At 37.0% G+C, this 17,288-nt stretch overlaps 1 protein-coding gene across 1 annotated transcript in view; it reads right to left on the reverse strand.

Moving 5' to 3' along the window:
• PDK3 (pyruvate dehydrogenase kinase 3) overlaps window positions 1-17,288 on the reverse strand; it is a 51,168-nt gene that overhangs the window by 23,056 nt on the left and 10,824 nt on the right. The window contains exons 2-3 of the mRNA XM_086879856.1: window positions 9,068-9,209; window positions 2,388-2,459 (exon numbers count right to left, since the gene is read on the reverse strand). Coding sequence (XP_086735982.1) covers window positions 2,388-2,459; window positions 9,068-9,209 — 214 coding nt within the window. The remainder of the gene's footprint in view (window positions 1-2,387; window positions 2,460-9,067; window positions 9,210-17,288) is intronic.

The following is a 17,288-nucleotide window of genomic DNA, read 5'->3' on the forward strand; positions in this document are numbered from 1 at the left end:
AGTAAATCTGACTTTGTAGTCTTAGATAGCCTATCCAATACTACCAAAAAGAAAAAAATCTGCTCTTTAATCGGATAATACATTTTTAATCTCTTTTCACAGGCCAGATGCAGTATAGAAGACAATTCTTGTTATCAAAGACCCTAGCTGAACTTCACCTCAATAGGTAGCAATAAATTCCATGCATCTTTATTATATGTACTTAATTGCACAGAATACAATAATTTCAGTATTTCAAAGCTTTTAACAAACAGTTATCCTGAATGATATTGATATTTTCTTCATTATGAAATATTTGTTCTACTATACTCATACAGAGCATTGCAAACAGTATTTGCAGTTGCCATAAGAAAAAAATCAAGAATGCCATATCCATATGGCAGGATCACATAATTCATGTGTTAATTATGCGACTCTAAAAATAGATCACCAAGAGAACTACTCGTTAGCCTTTATAAATATATATATATATTTATTATGCTGTGATCTACCTTGAACCTCTGATGTTCATAAAAAGCTGAAATTCAGTTACCTAAGTATAGAACACCAAAGATGGTTTCAGAAGCAACATAAACACCTTGCCTCAACTGACAGACCCTAATCATTACAGGCTTAAGAGGACAGGTGTTTGGGACAGCTCATGCCATCTCAAAGGGCAACAGACACCTAAGTTTTGGTAACTTAATCCCATAAAGGAAAGCCTGCTGATAAACTAGCCACAAACAGAAATTCCTTTGTCATCAGCAAACAGTAAATACAGAATCACAAAATATAACAGGTAGAGGTGGTTGAAAAAATCTATTTGATTTATCCTCTACAGATTAAGCATGCCTAGAATGCCACAAAAAACTATCTAATGCATTTATAAAAGCTTTTAAAACAGGATGCTCTACAGCCTTCAGTCTGTTCTCATTAATACTACAATCTTTATTTTTTGCCCTGCACACATTCTCAACTTTAATAACAACCAGACATTTTTTAATTCTCCACTTCTTCAGTTAGAGCAACCAATTATCCTTTATTATAGTGATCTTATTTTTTTGGCACACATTGACTTCCAGTGTCTCCAGTATCTTTTTTTGCCAGTCTAAACAAATGCCTTCAGCATTATTCAGAGGTAGAACTATCCAAGTCTCTAAATCTTGTTCCTTTCCCATCAGTAGGGTCTGTGAGTGTTTTAATTTCCAGAAAGGTAGTACCCAGAACTGCAGGCAGCATTCCAGCATAGTACTCTGAGCAAATGGTTCTTTTCCCTTTGTTCAACAGCACTACAATTCAGTCAGTCTGTAATACTTAAGGCTCCTTCTACAGCTCTGCCATGCAGGTAACTTCATTCTCCTGCATGTACTGGTTGAAACACAAAAGCTAATGTGCCAAGATCTCACATAACACGCCCACAACCAAAGGACCACAACATTTGAAATGCAGCACCTCCTAAAGCCCTTATGTAACCTAATATAACATCACAGTTAATGTAGCTGAAGTTTGCTGAAGGCAAAACACCATTTTTGCACAGCACAGGCCACATGGTACACAAACAAAGCAAGATGTTTTATGAAACTCTATAAAGCATTGCTTGATCATGCAGGATTTCAGAGCTTAAAAAGTAATCCGAAAGACAAACTACCTTAAAACAGCTAACTAATGGAACAAAAAACCTGCAAGAAGTAATATCCTGAAACAAAGTTGACTGATATAGGTACAGAGTAACAACAGACCATATTGTTAGACAGGTGTGTGTGTTTTCATTTTGTTTTCAAATCTCTGATGCATATGTTGCACCTGCTGTTCTCACATGTGGGGCTCTTTTCTGTTTGATGCATACACATTTGAAGGAAACATTCTAATGGCAATTTCAATGTGATTTTGTTGATAAAGAGAATTGGCTAAGTTTTCCTTTCTTCTCATGTAATGTTATTCAGTGAGGTAGGTGAACACCACTAATTGAAGTCCATTAAAGAAGCTTTTAGATAAAAACAATGACTGACACATTGGAATGCTTTAAAACTTAAAAAAAAAAATCAAACTAATAATGTCTTAACATACTTTATGCACAACAGAACACTAAGCTCAATGTGTACTAAAATTACATTTTAGTCTTAAGTACTTGATATGCAAGTATAGTCTCACATCCATGTTGTTTTCTCAATACAGCCTTGGAGGCAGCATTTCATGCCATTTCTTACACTACCAGTCTGCATAAATACAAAATATATTTTTCGAAAGCACTTAAGATATCTACATTCTACTCCAGATTATAATTTGGGCTTTTGCAAATACATACTCCACCTTACAAATAAGGTAACTGTTTTCCTATAGTACAAAACCACTTGGTATTTGAGACAGATTGTTTTAAAATAGACTGTTAGAAAAAATAAATTACTCACTCATCCAGAACATGAGGATCCTCAGGACTTTTATTTTCGTATTCTAAAAGCTCAAGGAAACTCTGCATGTACCTGAAATAAGCAAAAATTATAAATAGACAATTAAAATACTTGAACCTAAAATACTTTTGAATTTATTTAATTTTAAGACTACAGGGTCACATAAAAGTAATAGATGCATAGTACACATTTCTCTGCAAAGACTAAGTGGGATGCTGCAACAAAGGGAAAGAAAGCAACTACAATATATAAGTTAAAAAGTATTACTTATGACCTTACAGTCTGCAATTCAGGGAAATTGCTATATCAATCAAACTGGAGTTAGCAGGAGCAAAACTTCTCCACACATACATCTGTAATTTCAGGTAGTTTGTCCCTGAACTTTGATTTTTCCACTCATCTACTCTGTACAGATGTTAGTTTATTCCCATATTCCTTAGAGAGCAACCCAATTTTCTTTCAAAATAAAGCTCAGGGGAACACTCCCCAAAGGCACAATAACAGGACTGCTGGTCCTACCGGAGTACTCCGGGAGAGCACTGCCATTCACACACTCCCACAGCTCCTCTGTGTGACACAACCCTCAGTTTCATAAAAACCCCTCTTACACAACACAGCTCTCTCCTGTTCAGATAGCTAGTTCAAGTGAGATTAACTGAGGCTCAGAGCCCCAGAGGTACCACAGAGCCCCCAAATCAGAACCCCTCAACATGCACGTGGCCAGCCTGCCCTGTAGGTCACTGGCCCAAGATCAGGATAAATTCTGCCACCTCACACACAGCACTGTGCCTCAGGACCAGGGATCACCCCTGGAACAGGTGCATTCAGCAGCACAGATGAAGCTTTAAGGACTACAGAACCAGGACCTATTTCCTGAGGTAAATCACATAAGCTTATCAATCACACACATAAAAGGGAGAGTTTCAACATTACCATCCCTTCACTCCTGGTTAAGCACTGCCACTCAAACTACAATATCAACACTAATCAGATGTTAATCAGATGTGTGTGTCAACAGTTCCAACTCCCAGCAGCGGTGAAATAAATAGATGAAAAATCAAACAAACCTTTCTTGCACACGAGAACAGCTAATTGAAAGGTCTAAACAGCTAAAGCTAATACAAGAGAGAAAAGATAACCACAGAGCCTCCACAAGGAAAAAGCAAAACAAGTAACCAAGCCTCTCCCTTTTCAATAGCAGCTACCCAATAGATTAGGTCAGCTCAACAAAATGATTATTGCATAAGCTCTTTCGGTAGCAGTTCTATGTTAAGACCAGCTTAACAAGACTGAAATTTCACCCTACATCTTCAAGCTGAAGTGAAGCTAGGGACAGCATTGTTGTCTGTGTGACAATTCCCTCCAGAACCACATGCCTCTTACTCCACCCCCATTTCACATTGCAACCACAGGTTAACATTGCTCAGGGACACTGACGTTTTCAACATGGTCAGCACAGGAACACCAGCTCCTGTCCCTCACTGCATTTGTGCTCTCCTGCAAACATCAGGAACCCTTACAGAAATCCCCCAAATATTTGTCACTTACAAACAGGGCACGTAGTTGATGTCATTTTATGCTGCTAAGAGATGGCACCACTTCACAACCATCACACTGAACTCAGCTGATGCACATGAAACAATTAAATTATGATCATGCTCACTCAGAAATACATGTTCTTCACCCCCCACCTGTTATCATAGACTATGAAAGTCCTGTTTCTGAAAGACACCACCAGGCTTGAGAAGCAACATAGCAGGCTGCTTTTAATACAGACCCACCACCATAAATGTCAAACAGCAGCAATCCTGTGCAGACACAAGGATAAAATAGCAATGAATGCTGCTGCTGCTACTGAAGGTAGCTGATAGCTGATTTTTATACTGTGTGGATTTGACTGGTTGCCTGCCATTACTGGAGAAATTATGGAAACAGGCAATGCTTTTCCTTAAGAGTTTTCTCCTTCTGATTCTAAAATAAAAGAAATACTTCTACTTTAGAAGTTCATTAGCAATAGCATTGTATCCAACAAGTCAGCTCAGAGAAAAGGTGAACTTCAAACTTAAGTTACTTTATTTTCTTCCAAGCCCACAACTAAACCAAGCTAGAAAAAAGTCACTTCATGTCAAACAACTGTAACCCACTGCTCAGTGCTTACCACTGTACATCACCCAGTCTGGGATGCTGTAATACTCTGTGTCTTAAATCTCTGAATAGAAACTAAAAGCTGCAAATGCTTTTAGCACCTTTTTCTTTTATGTAGGTGTGATTTTCAGTTTGTACACCAAATTCTGCCCTCCACCCCCTCTCTCTCTCCCAAACAGCTCAAAATTAAAGAAATTAAGAAAAAACACGTTCAAAAGGAAATTTGTAACTCTGGTCTTAATGATTACCACCATTACACTCTGAGGACAGGTGAGCAGTCAGCAATCCAGTTCATTCCAAGTGTGTGTGAAAAAGTCATTCTCTTTTCATACAATCCATCTACTTCCTTGTTCTTTTGTTTGAGTTGTAGGTGCAGAGAGGGATAAATGAAAGTGGTAACTACAGGATTTATCAAGCAATGAAAAGCAAGACCTTGTGATGTTTAAACATAATTCACACAAAATTACCAACCAGGAAAAACAAAAGGAAAAAGTTACAGAATAATGCATTAATTGCTGTTCCATTAATAAATCAATACAACTATACAGAATACAAATCTAAAAGAAAATTTAAAAATCCAGTATACATGAGAAAAAGAGAATGTCAGTTATATTATGCTACGTTTCGTGAACCATCAAAAGCAGAAATCAAAGTCAAACCTACTGTCTTTCTGGTGTTTAATTTTTTATCACAATACACAACAATTCATTGGGCAAACTCTTTTGTTTCAAGTACCCTTTTGCCTTGTTCTTCTGTTAATTACTGCCAAGTAGATTGAATTCTTGTGAGTCTGCCAAATGCAATAATTTTAGAATGGCACATTTCATACATGAAAGCACTGAAAAAGCCCAAAATATCAGCTCTGGGTTTTCTTTTCTTAAAAAATTAATGCAAGACACTTCTGCTTTTTCCCTGATGTGTATTTCACTAAGATTTTCCTTTACAATAATTCTAATATCAAAGCACTAAAATGATAAAACAAATCTCCATGGTAACACAATCTTGTTAGCATAGTCTCAATGCAAAAAATAGAGAAAAACCCAATTATTAATCCCCAAACTGTACGTATTTCTCTAATGGGTCTTTCCTAAGAGGGAAACGAAAAGTTATAGCATTTTATAAGGAAAAGCACTAAAGAAAAATACAGAAATTTGTCCAGGACTAAATAAAATGTGAATTTTACATATAACTGAGTAACATACTGTGCAAACCTCACACTTACTTTTGAAATTTTATAATCTCTAAGCTTATTTATTGTTAGGTTTTATTGTAACTATTTGCCTTCATCACATTAGTGACCATATCCTTTATTAAACAATTCTGCCGTATGTTCAGTATCCTACCTGCACTTTAGATATACTTCCCTCTCCAAGTTGGCCTAAAAAAGGCCCACTTCTTTGGATCAAGCAAGTTTCCCATTGATTTTGAAAAACTGAAAACAAGGTGCTGATTGTTGATCTGTCTGCTATTTGGAATTACTGCAGTTCACAGCCAGAGGATATTAACTGTGATACTCTCTTGAGCCACTTTATTCCTTCCCTACTCCTTGCAAAAGATACACGTAAATTAAACTATGAACTCAAACTGGGCAAAGCTGATGTTTTACCTTTACAGAAATGCAAAACTATTATTTTTGGTTTGTTAAAAGTTCACTTTCTGGGTAATGCAAGCTTTATTCAGGAGAGTGTAGCTGAGCAGCACAAGGGAAGGACAGTGGTCTTGCCTCTCCTCAGTGCTGCACACATCAGGCTGAGGAGCCCGGAAGGGAAGGAGAACAAACCAACAGAGCACCTCTCCCAAGAGCAATCAAGCAATCAGTTGTAAAATCTGATAGGCATCGAAGCACAAGAAGCAAAGTGCCTCCAGCATGGCCATGGAGATGGATTGGAGAAGGAGAGAACAAGCCTTGCCTGCAGCAGGGAGCAACAAAAGCAGGCTTCCTCCCAAGGGGAACATAAGGGGTGAGAAAACTGACACAATCCAGAATGTTTGATGGCTGGAAGCAGAGAGGATTGATGGGAAAGGATCCGTGCTGTACTGTAGGCAGGGCTGATTTCTTATTCCTCTATTTACAGAGCCACTTTAATTTAAGTCTAATAAAACCCATCCTAAAGATTAGGACCTTTTTGTATTAATTTCTGGAATGCTGGCATTAAGGAATAGATTGGGAACTCAAATGTTAAAGCTCCAGCTAATTAGGAGTCTCACCAAAAGCACACAAAGCCATTAAGTTTTCTAGTGTAAAATCATAGCAAAAATTAAACAAACATTCTTGTGACTATAAAAATTACTGAATATTAACAAATAAATATATTAAAATAAGGAATTAAATGTTTTGCTCACTTGTGGCAAATGTACAAAAGACTTTTGCTTGTCTATTAATGAACTGCCAAGCCTTCTCAGTGTATGGCACAGAAAAAACAAAGAATTGTGAAATCTGACCCTCAAAAAAATATTTTCTTGAAGTAGCTTTCAAGAATTTTCTTTCATGCTATGCGCTCACAAAACAGATGAGCAATTTATATTTATTTATTTATTCTACTACATAAAATTCAGGAATCTCACTCTGGGTATCTCTAAACTTACAGTTAAGAAACTACAAATGTATTTCCAAACTTGCTATCAGCATAGCTGCATATTACTTAACATCATTCACACTGACGTTAATAAAAACTTTGGCTTGGTCTTTTTAAAATATAAATTTAGAAGTAAATTTTGCCCAAGGTTCATCATCAGGAATTACAAACTACAGGTGAATGTTTAATTAAGCAATTAAAAACCTCTGAACAGAAAAATAAGAACTCGGCTCTTTAAAGTCCACACCTATAATCGGGGGGAAAATGCTACAATTACTTTTCTTATTTTTGACAGAAGATATTAAAAACATTCTCACACAATGTCAATGAAGATACTCCTTTCCACAAAAACTTTGGATCAAAATTAGAAAAAATTACAGAAAACACTTTGATTTCAAACTTCCATCTCTGGGCTTGATGTCCATTCCAAGTTCTTCAACACAGTCTGGTATTTTAGCCTGTCCAACAGGTAACTATTGGTCTACAGCTGTGATAGTGCAAATCACATTTTGACTTAACACTTGATCCTGATTTTTTTCATTTTGAGTTTTGGGGTTTTTTTTCCTGTTTTTTCATCAGTAGTATCTATTCTGGCCATAGAAATCACCATGAGTCCTCAAACCTCTTCAACAAAAATTCTCAAGGGGCCCTCCACTCTGAACACACCCATTCAGTTCTTTTGCCAGAGGGATCCAAATATTGCTTAGCTCTGTATATACAGGCAGGACAGAAGCATAAGCCACAGCACAGACATTTGGACGAAAAGTATTATGCTACAGTCACTACAGAAAAAATACTGCCTTTTCTTCATTCACCTATTTGTCCACATTTCATTAAAGACAGCTTCACAAGTCAACCAGATAAAAAAAGCCTAGAAGACCTGCATATTATCTACTCTTTTCTATAAGCATAACAACTTCCTGTGACATCAGACAGACAGACAAGCCTTCAAACATCGCAAGCTGCCACTTAACCACAAAGTGATTGTGGGGCTCCACAGCATTTACACTCACTAGAAGCACTTCATCACTACACTTCAAGTGGTCATCAAGACATCCACTGTTACCTTGCAAAGACAAACACAATACCACATATCCTAATTTATATTTTCTAAGTCTGAAGCTTGATAAATAGGATACCCAAGCCAGCAGTCAATGTATAGTCAGCACAGAAGCTCTTGGCTCAAAGGCTATGACTGAATTTAACACAAACCTACAGGATTAGCTACTTTTACCATCAAATAAACTGCTGCTCACAGAGGCACTTCTGTTGTATACTGCAAAAATATTTTTACAAAGTCTTTGGAAAAGGATTAACAGGTAAACGGCCCCATGAACAACAATTTTTTTGTGCACATTACATCCAAGGCAGCAGTCTATAAATCTCACCAAACATGCAATTAGGCTAGAAATTAATTGCTGTGGAAAAGATGGCAGGTCTTTGAATCACTTTGGATCCACGCTAGTTATTACAATGGAGAATGTTTAATGGATGACACCAGATTTTTGATCCATTCCATAACTTCCACTGAATACCACATTATGTTTTTAAAGATTTAGCAGTGAAAAAGCAGACGAAGTTTTAATTTTCTCTCAATATTTTTGACAAAGGAAGAATAAGGAGAAAGACCAGCTGTTTCAAGAAGCCATGAGTGCAATACAGTAAGTAATGTTTAAAAAGCTTGCTCTTGGAAGTTACAGACTCACTTTCATTACCTGGTAGACAACAGTAAGTTTTTACTAAATTACAAGACTAACTTACAAATCCTTAGCTAGGATCCAGATTAGAGTATACAATCAACATCAGACATAAGAAAATGAAACTTCATTTGACAAGACACACTATAAAGAATTCAAGGCAGAAAACTGACCAATTAAGAAGAATTCAACATTCTCTGTTGCAAGCAAAACACATACAATGTTAGCTTTATTTTCATTCTGCTTTTTTTTTTAAACTTACCAACTCTGTACCAGCCCAACCGAAGGCCTGTTCAATAAATTATCAGGCAGCAAATTGACTTCCCTCATGGTGTTCGCCAGTCGCACAGGAAGCTCCTTCCGCAGGAACATGTATGAAGTCTTCTCGCAGGCATTGTCACGACCTGTCAGAAGAAAGGAAGAACAGATGCCCATTGCAGCAGATCAAATTTTACACTTCCTAATGTTAGAAGCTTTAAAAAAACCACTTGTGAAAATAGAAAGTTTTAAAGCAATTTCAGTACTCACCTTTACTTTCCTCTCACTCATGAGACATATTTTAAACTTTTACCTCCCTAGAGCTTAACCCTTTTTAACCACATTTCACATAATCTCATTTTCTCTCCCATAAACAAAAATTTCTCATCATAAAAATTAAACTCATCAAATATCAAGGATTGAAAATTACCTGGCATAAGACCCCAAAATACTAGCTTTTATCCATACAACTTTCATATTAAAGTGAGCTTTTAAAAAGTAAATGCTGCACTCATAAGAGAGGGTAAGGAGTGGAAACAAAAGGACAGAACATTGACAACAGTTGCTGATGCTTCATGTCACATGTTCTTCAACCTTTAGTACTTTAACATTTGAGCAGCACCTGATGAGACCAGCGCAGGCCATCATCCCTCCTAGGATTGGCCTTTAAGATTCTCACTAGGGACCTGGAAGGAAAAGTCCAGTGCTTATGACCACGCATTCTCATTTGGAAAGGCCTCAGCTAAGATTAACTTTCACTTTTAAAACACATTTTTATCTAGGCTAATATTTTGAAAATAAAACATAAACCCCCACAACCATACAGTCAGAAAGCAAATAAATGGATCCAGCAAAATAACAATACCTTCCTGCACACCTAGAGATAACCACATTCATTCTCTGAAGACATCCTATATGAACTGAATTCATATGAATATGAACTGACACAACTAAGAGCAATCTTAAGCTAATGTACTTACTAAGGATACCTATAAAACTTTTTCCACAAATATTTAAAAGCACAAGATATTAAGCCACTTGCCCAAGTAGTTTAGATGGAAGATCAGACTTTAATTCACATAGTTTTTTGTATTTTGCATCATTTAACAAGCGGGGGAAGTTCCATCACAACTAATTTCTAAAGAATTCAGGTAAATTAAATTTTTAAAGAAGTCCAAGTTTTACTTGTAATGAACAGCCAGGATTTTGCTTTCATCTAGAAAGACAGCAAAGGTCTTTTGTGATGATAACCAGTTCAACCATCCGCAAAATTTCTGAGTGAAGGCATAATGCAAGAGCTATAAATTATGTTCAAGCAAACCAGAAAGTGTTAAAAGCCCTGCTAGGCACATAATCACTGAGATTTGCAATTTGCAAGATTCAAGTACAATGCAACCAGCACAATCAAGGAGATACTTTTTAAGACAGTCCCATTATAATCACAGTTTTCACCTTCTTTGCATAGGTAACGTGCATTGATGGATTAGTTCCTAAACCCTAACATTAGCTTGGGGAATATGCAGGAAGGATTAGGATTTCCCTTTATTTCTTGCTCATTTAGGTATCATCAATCTGGGGCTCATTAAATTCTGATAGTGCTACCAATTCCATTATAGTTCTTCCAGTAAACATTTGGACTTATTTAACTTGTTCACATTTTCACATCTCAATTACAAATACACACATCCTGTCAAAATTAGACAAAGGAAACAAGATATTACATTTTCTGTGAAGCACTGTAATGATTTCAGAGTTCTATCCTTCAAGAAAATCAGATACCAATTCACCTACAACAAAGGACAGACATTTGTTTGTTCATGAGTCACTGTATACAGCAGGTCTTTAAAGACTGAGGCTGGACAACAGGAAAGACTGACTCAGCTCAGTCTATACCCTCTGACCTGGAAAGCTCCACAGAACAGACAACAACTGCTTCGTCCCAAGACTGACTGAGAGCAAGTGCAGTGATTCTCTAGGTGATAAAAGGCAAAAGGAATGAAACACAGCCCATACAGAAAATTATGAGTAAGAACCCACAGCTCATGCATTTGTGCAAGACAAACAAAAGCTGCTACAGGCAGTCAGGTCTGGCTGAAGAGACCCACATCCTCTCCTCCCGCATACAAGGACACATCTCTATTCAACCTACCTCAACCCAGCAGCTCTAAGCTGTCTCTTTTTAAGGAGCTGCCTTGACCTGTTGTACAGTTACATTTTAGGTACAGAGCCCTTTGGGGTCCCTTTGCATGTTCAGTGCAAGAAGGGGAAAGGAAGCTCTGGTTTAAGGCTTCCCAGCTTGCAAGCTTGCTTCAGCATATGTTCAGCTCATCTGTTTGGTCTGGGACACATGGTCCTTGTATTAGCTCCTTAGCTGCAATCAGTTTATCTGAGAGCCTCCACAGAGCTGCTTCAGCATTTAGCAGCAGGTCAGTTACCTGCCTGCCGGACGACACATGCATGGCAAGAGAGAATGGCTACCCACCAGGAACAGCAGTAATTAGATATCCTCCAGCTTTCAAAGCAAAAGCAAACTAATGTTGCTCCTTGGCTGCTGCTGTTCCTCACAGCAACACCTGCACAACCACTTCCATCAAAAGAAGGGACAGCATATTAAGTAAAAAAATCCCTCCGTCTATATGTTTGGTATTTTCTTAATATAATTTATTATAAGTTACATGATAGTTGCATGTATGATAAAGTAAGTCTAAGTTCTAAAGATATTTCCAGAAACAGCATTCTAATAAGCTGCAATAAGACTTCTGCATGTTTAACCTACAGTCAGTTTAATTTTTTTTCAAAGGCTGGCTTTAATTTTGATCTAATAATTCCATCTATTTTTCCAAATATACAACAATCTTTCTTCATTTTGTTATGACTCCAGCTGGGTCAATACACACTGCCAGAATCAGGCTTTTGTCTTAAAACAGCACAGGCTAAAGCCAGTCTAAATCTAACAGTTTCAGTTTAAAGGAATTCAATTTAAAGGATTTGAAATCACTCTCTCAAGGTTAAAGTGCAAGTTAGGTTTGTGAATAATCCCTCCTTGATTTACACTGCAACCCTCGATAAGTTACTCAGAAACACAAATATATGAAACAATGACCCGCTTACCTTTGTATAAATTCAAACGGAAGAAAGAATAGTCATTCTACACCCTAGTGGTAACTACACTACACTAGGCATCAAGGGCAGTATTCTGCTTTATTTCCAAAAATTTAAACTCTTTATAAAGTATGTTTTTAAGAAACTGAAAATGGAAATACTAGAAGACTCAAAGTGAAACACTTCTTTTCCACAAAGCCAAGAAATAAAGTAAGGCATCTCATGATTTATAGGGTTCATGAATTTTGCACACACCACCACCATTTGTTTCCCACTGTCTGTAAAACAGCAGTACTCGATTGCAATTGAACAATAACTCAGTTTTGTGGCTTTAAGTGGAGTAATTGCACAGACCAAATTCTTAAGTCAGGCATTGAAAAAGTTTCTTTCAACAAGTATCACATTAAGGCAACAAAAAGAACAAACCAGACAGGATACAACCTCTTTGTCAGAGGTCTGCTCTACTGCGGGGAACAAAGCAATCCCATACTATTCTTCCTGGTAGAAAATAACCCCATAATGTAATTACATTTTCTAAGGGCTTAGGTGTTAATTGAGGGTCAAGAGGCTAGATTACCTTCAAATTTTTACTCTTAAGGAAGTTACACTTTCAAAATTATTAAAAAACTTAAAGATCATACCTACAGTGCCTGCAACTTAACCCAGAATTTGATCCAACAGGATAAAGGACAAGCACACATAAAATATCCCACTCTACTGGTAAATTACACGATTTTTTGAGCTTCTTCTTAAAGCACAGATGGATGCAACAGAAGTCTGTGACACATAAATTAGGGAATCTGATGGATTTACTTAAGAAGAAACAAATAACACAGCAATACTCTGGAAGGCCTCACTGTTCACTACAGAGAAGGCAGCACTAACCTTGTCCATCAAGAACCAAACAAGCATTAGACTTAAACTGCAGAAAATTCAACTCTTAATTTGCAGAAACTTCCTGATGGTAAACACTGTAAACGAGACCAACTTGATTTGATTTAGGCATGTCTCTTATTAGTGAAGGTAGACATCTGCCCAAAATTACACTAAGCTAGTTGAGTCAGTCTCTGAAATGAGATTAGATTTAACACAGACTAACATTCATTGTAGCCCTAATTCTCTCATGACCCAAGGGGAAGAAAGTGATCACCTCATATTTTGTTAATCACTTGCAAAGCGAAAGCAGTGCAAATTTGCACAGGGAAACAAGTAAAAAGTCAAAACTCTGAAGCAAGTCAGATTTTGCAAAAACACAGAATATACTGCATAAATTAAGTTATATAATAATAGCTGCTTTGACAGAAAAATGACAATAAAAAGCAAGCTATCTGTGAAGGAACTAATCCTCAAGTTATTACTATTTTATGCATAGCTAGTACAAAAACTGAAAGAAATGTCAAGCGTCACCATTGGTTTAAAAAAATGAACTGTTTAATAAATGTTCTACCACCTTCAATCTTCTGAATAATCTTAGCTGTCTGGGCTCATTAGTTACCTTATATAAAAGCCACACAGAAAAGCATATTTGTGGACTCCTCTCTGCCACTTTCAAACCTTCAGCTCAAAACCAGCACCAAAGAGAAACCGTGATGCCAATCTTGAGACAATTTTGTTTAAAAACAAGTCAATGTAATGGACTGACAACAGACATAGCCTTCAACATAGTGAAAATAAGAAAATACATCAGTCAAACAAAGATCTAAACAGCAATCTCCTGGACTTTACATTAAATTAAGGTCAGTGAAGAATATTCTATGGACAACCTTCAGTGTAGCAGCCTTACTCATGACAGACACAGGGTTTCTAAAAATGCAGTGTACCTGTACAAACACTGCTGCATTTGGAATGGTCACGGTTCACAAGTGTTGGTAGATTTGCTTATGCAGTGAAATATGATACACCTGAAGAATGATGTGACTGCCACAGCACAAGTTTAAGCTGAAAATGTAAATAAACTTACACATTAAAATTTAAAAATAAGTTCACCCAGAAGAAAACATTTAATATTAAATCAATTTTTCCAGACATGAAAAAGTGTTACATGTTTCCACCAAAAATGAATCATGCTGTTTATTCAACTAGACAGGTATCAGAGGAAGAAAAAAACTTAAGAAAAACATATTAATAAAACATGACCCAACACCTTTGTGGTAGCACAGGTCACAAAAACAGACTTGAATGTATTAGAACTTCTACCTGTAATGCCATCAGAAAGGAAAAGAATTAAAAGTGAAATGTTTCAGGGTTATCAATGTTATCACTGGTGGACTTTCCATTCAAAGGAAACTCAGGAAACAGAGTTCTACTCTCAGTTTTCTCTACTACTCTCTTTTCTCCTCTCTGGATTCAACTCTTCTCTAACATTAATTCATCTCTTCTGTTTCTCACTTTTACCTCTTACTTCACAGTGCTAAGAAATAGAAAGCAAATTAGACAACTCTTGCAAAGCTTCACTTAGACAAAACTTTTGCTCTGGTTCCTGCAACAAGAGGCACAAACAATGCAGAGGCTTTTCATGCACATGCAGCAGGCCCTGATCCAATTCTGGCAAATTCTACAAACTGCCAGAGCAATACTGTGCTGTCCAAGATTCATATTATAAAAGGATTAGTTCCATACAGAAGGCTCTACACAAACCTCCATTCTGCTGCAGAAGAGGGCAGAAATGCAGAAAGAGACCATGAACTCTAGTTCCAACGCTCTTCAGTTCAGCTGCCAGATTCCCACATTCATGAATACCCATTTGAGAACAGACTCCAACAAGAGTCCTTCACAATGATGGTCAAAGTCACCTAGTTCAAAAACCTAGTACAACTGCCACATCCCCAGGTTGTCACTGGACTGCCAAGGTCACATCATAAAAGCATCAGTAGCTTCTAAATATTAACTCATCTGTCAGAGGAGGCAGGAAAAGTAGAAACAAAGTACTCTTTTCAGTCCTTGCACTGCAGGCAGAGGTCTAGTTCTCTCCATTAACTATGTACTGAACAGCAGACACTGTACTACTTTAAGACTCAAAAGCAAAGTCCCACCTGTTGTACACCAGAGACACGGGGCTTCATCCAGAATCCATAAAAAAAAGATCAGAAACTACTACTGCTGATCTTAGATAGGGCAAAATAAAGGAGGAAAGACAGGAAAGCAGGAGTGACCAACCATATCTACTTTCTTCTCTTGAGCTTCCAGAATATTTCTTAACTCCTGTATAGGCAAACAAAACAAAGTGAAGCAGAAGTATAAATAAATCTTCAAAAGAATATGCAAAAAGATCAATGCATCAGAGCAGACTGATCAAAAGCTAAAACTGATAGCTAATAACTTGCTGCTTAAGGTAGGAAAACAGAAGTTAAGAAGAATAGTTGAATTCCAACAGTTACACACCGTTTCAGGAACATGGGCTATTTATTAAAAGACAAACAAGCTATGTTTGCACAGTCCCAATAAATGTGACTACAAAATAAAACCCACCAAAACAAGTCTGAGCTTAAAATCATTCTTATTCCCCAACAGAAATGATTATATTTTCAGCATACTCTCTAGATATTTATCTCACCAAGCTCTAAAAATACCAATACCACAAAACATATACAGGATTTGTTTACTCGCTACCAGACATGGCTTTGTAAAACCCAATGAAGATGATGAAGCAAGTGGAAAAGGAACACATAGGATATAATAGATGTTGTCTCTTGTTGACCCTTACTCCCTACCACACACTGCCTGCAAGAAATCTGTATTTTGAAACTGGACCTATCATGCTGTGCTACATAATAGCAACTACAGCCCGCACAGCTGCTCTGTTCCAACTCTGTAGCCTACAGACAGAGGATCCGATATTTAAGGATCCAAACCACACTACCTCAGGTATTTAGACTCTTTTTAGACACCTCAGGATTAAGCTTCAGCCCAAGTTCCATTACTGCTCTCTAAGGCTACTTCCACCAACCCTTGCAATTGTTCCATGTAAGTGTCCTGTTTTAAGGGCATGCCTTCACTTACCACAGTAAGAGATTGTTTCTATGTCAGTACAGAAACCAGAGAAATTCTGAAGTTTCAAAAAATGAAACTTGAAAAATTAAAAAAAAAATATTTTAGATCTTATTGAACTATAATAAACATATCATTTTTATATAGTCAATTAAGTTCTGTCAAACAACTACTGCCAGAAAACCAACCTAAAGCCAGAGGAACTGAAGTCTGCAAGAAATCTTTCCCAAATACTTGTTTCTCTTCTTCAGCCCAACTCCCATGACTAGTTGGGCCTTTTCAGCATAGAGGAAAGCATTCCAACAGGGGTGCTTGAGATCTTCTCAATCTACATGGTTTATGTTCACAGTTGAGAACTCAGTTATTACCACTGTACGGCCATCGATTTGCACTCTGTGCACTGCTAAGTGCAATCCAAACTAGAAAGCTCACGTTATTTAGCTTTCCAGTTAAATTTTCCAGCAGTCACATGACACAGCATATGGATAAAACAAGGGCTGAAGTACTGAAACAGTTGAGCTTTATAAACCATTTCCAATTTCTGCAATTCAAGCATCACATACAAGAACTCTTTAGCTAGCAGGCCAACTGCAATGCTCACTTTCTGCTCCAAAGGAAAATTTCTGTATAGCATTCACTCAGGAGAATATATTAGCCTGTTGTCTGAATGACCAGACCAGATCCCATTCAAAATCAATGTCTAGACTTTTGAACTTAAAAAGCTGAAAAATAAATACAACTACTCTGGAATTTGTATACAGAAAAAAATACTTATCTCCACTTATTTCCAAAACCCCTAAGAGGGAGCTGGTTTATGTCTTATGTGTATTAATTACTATGCCCATGTTAAGGAATACCACTGGCATCGAGAAAAAGTCAGTTCATGTTTTCATATAAACGCAGGTAAAGTAAAAATGTCAGCTACCTGTCCTTAGCACAGCAGGATAGCTCAACATGGAGTGAATCATTATATCTACTATCATATTAGCTATACACTAATTTCATAATAAATAATAATAACAACAGTATATAACTTGTCAACTCCAGTAAGCCTGTTTCAAGTAAATGGTGCTCTGTATGAAACTGACTGTGCTGGAAAGCAGCTTAACTTACTGCTGATCTGGAACAGATCAACA

Source organism: Cyanistes caeruleus, chromosome 3 (genome assembly GCF_971803275.1).
Source record: "Cyanistes caeruleus chromosome 3, bCyaCae1.hap1.1, whole genome shotgun sequence".
Lineage (NCBI taxonomy): Eukaryota > Metazoa > Chordata > Aves > Passeriformes > Paridae > Cyanistes > Cyanistes caeruleus.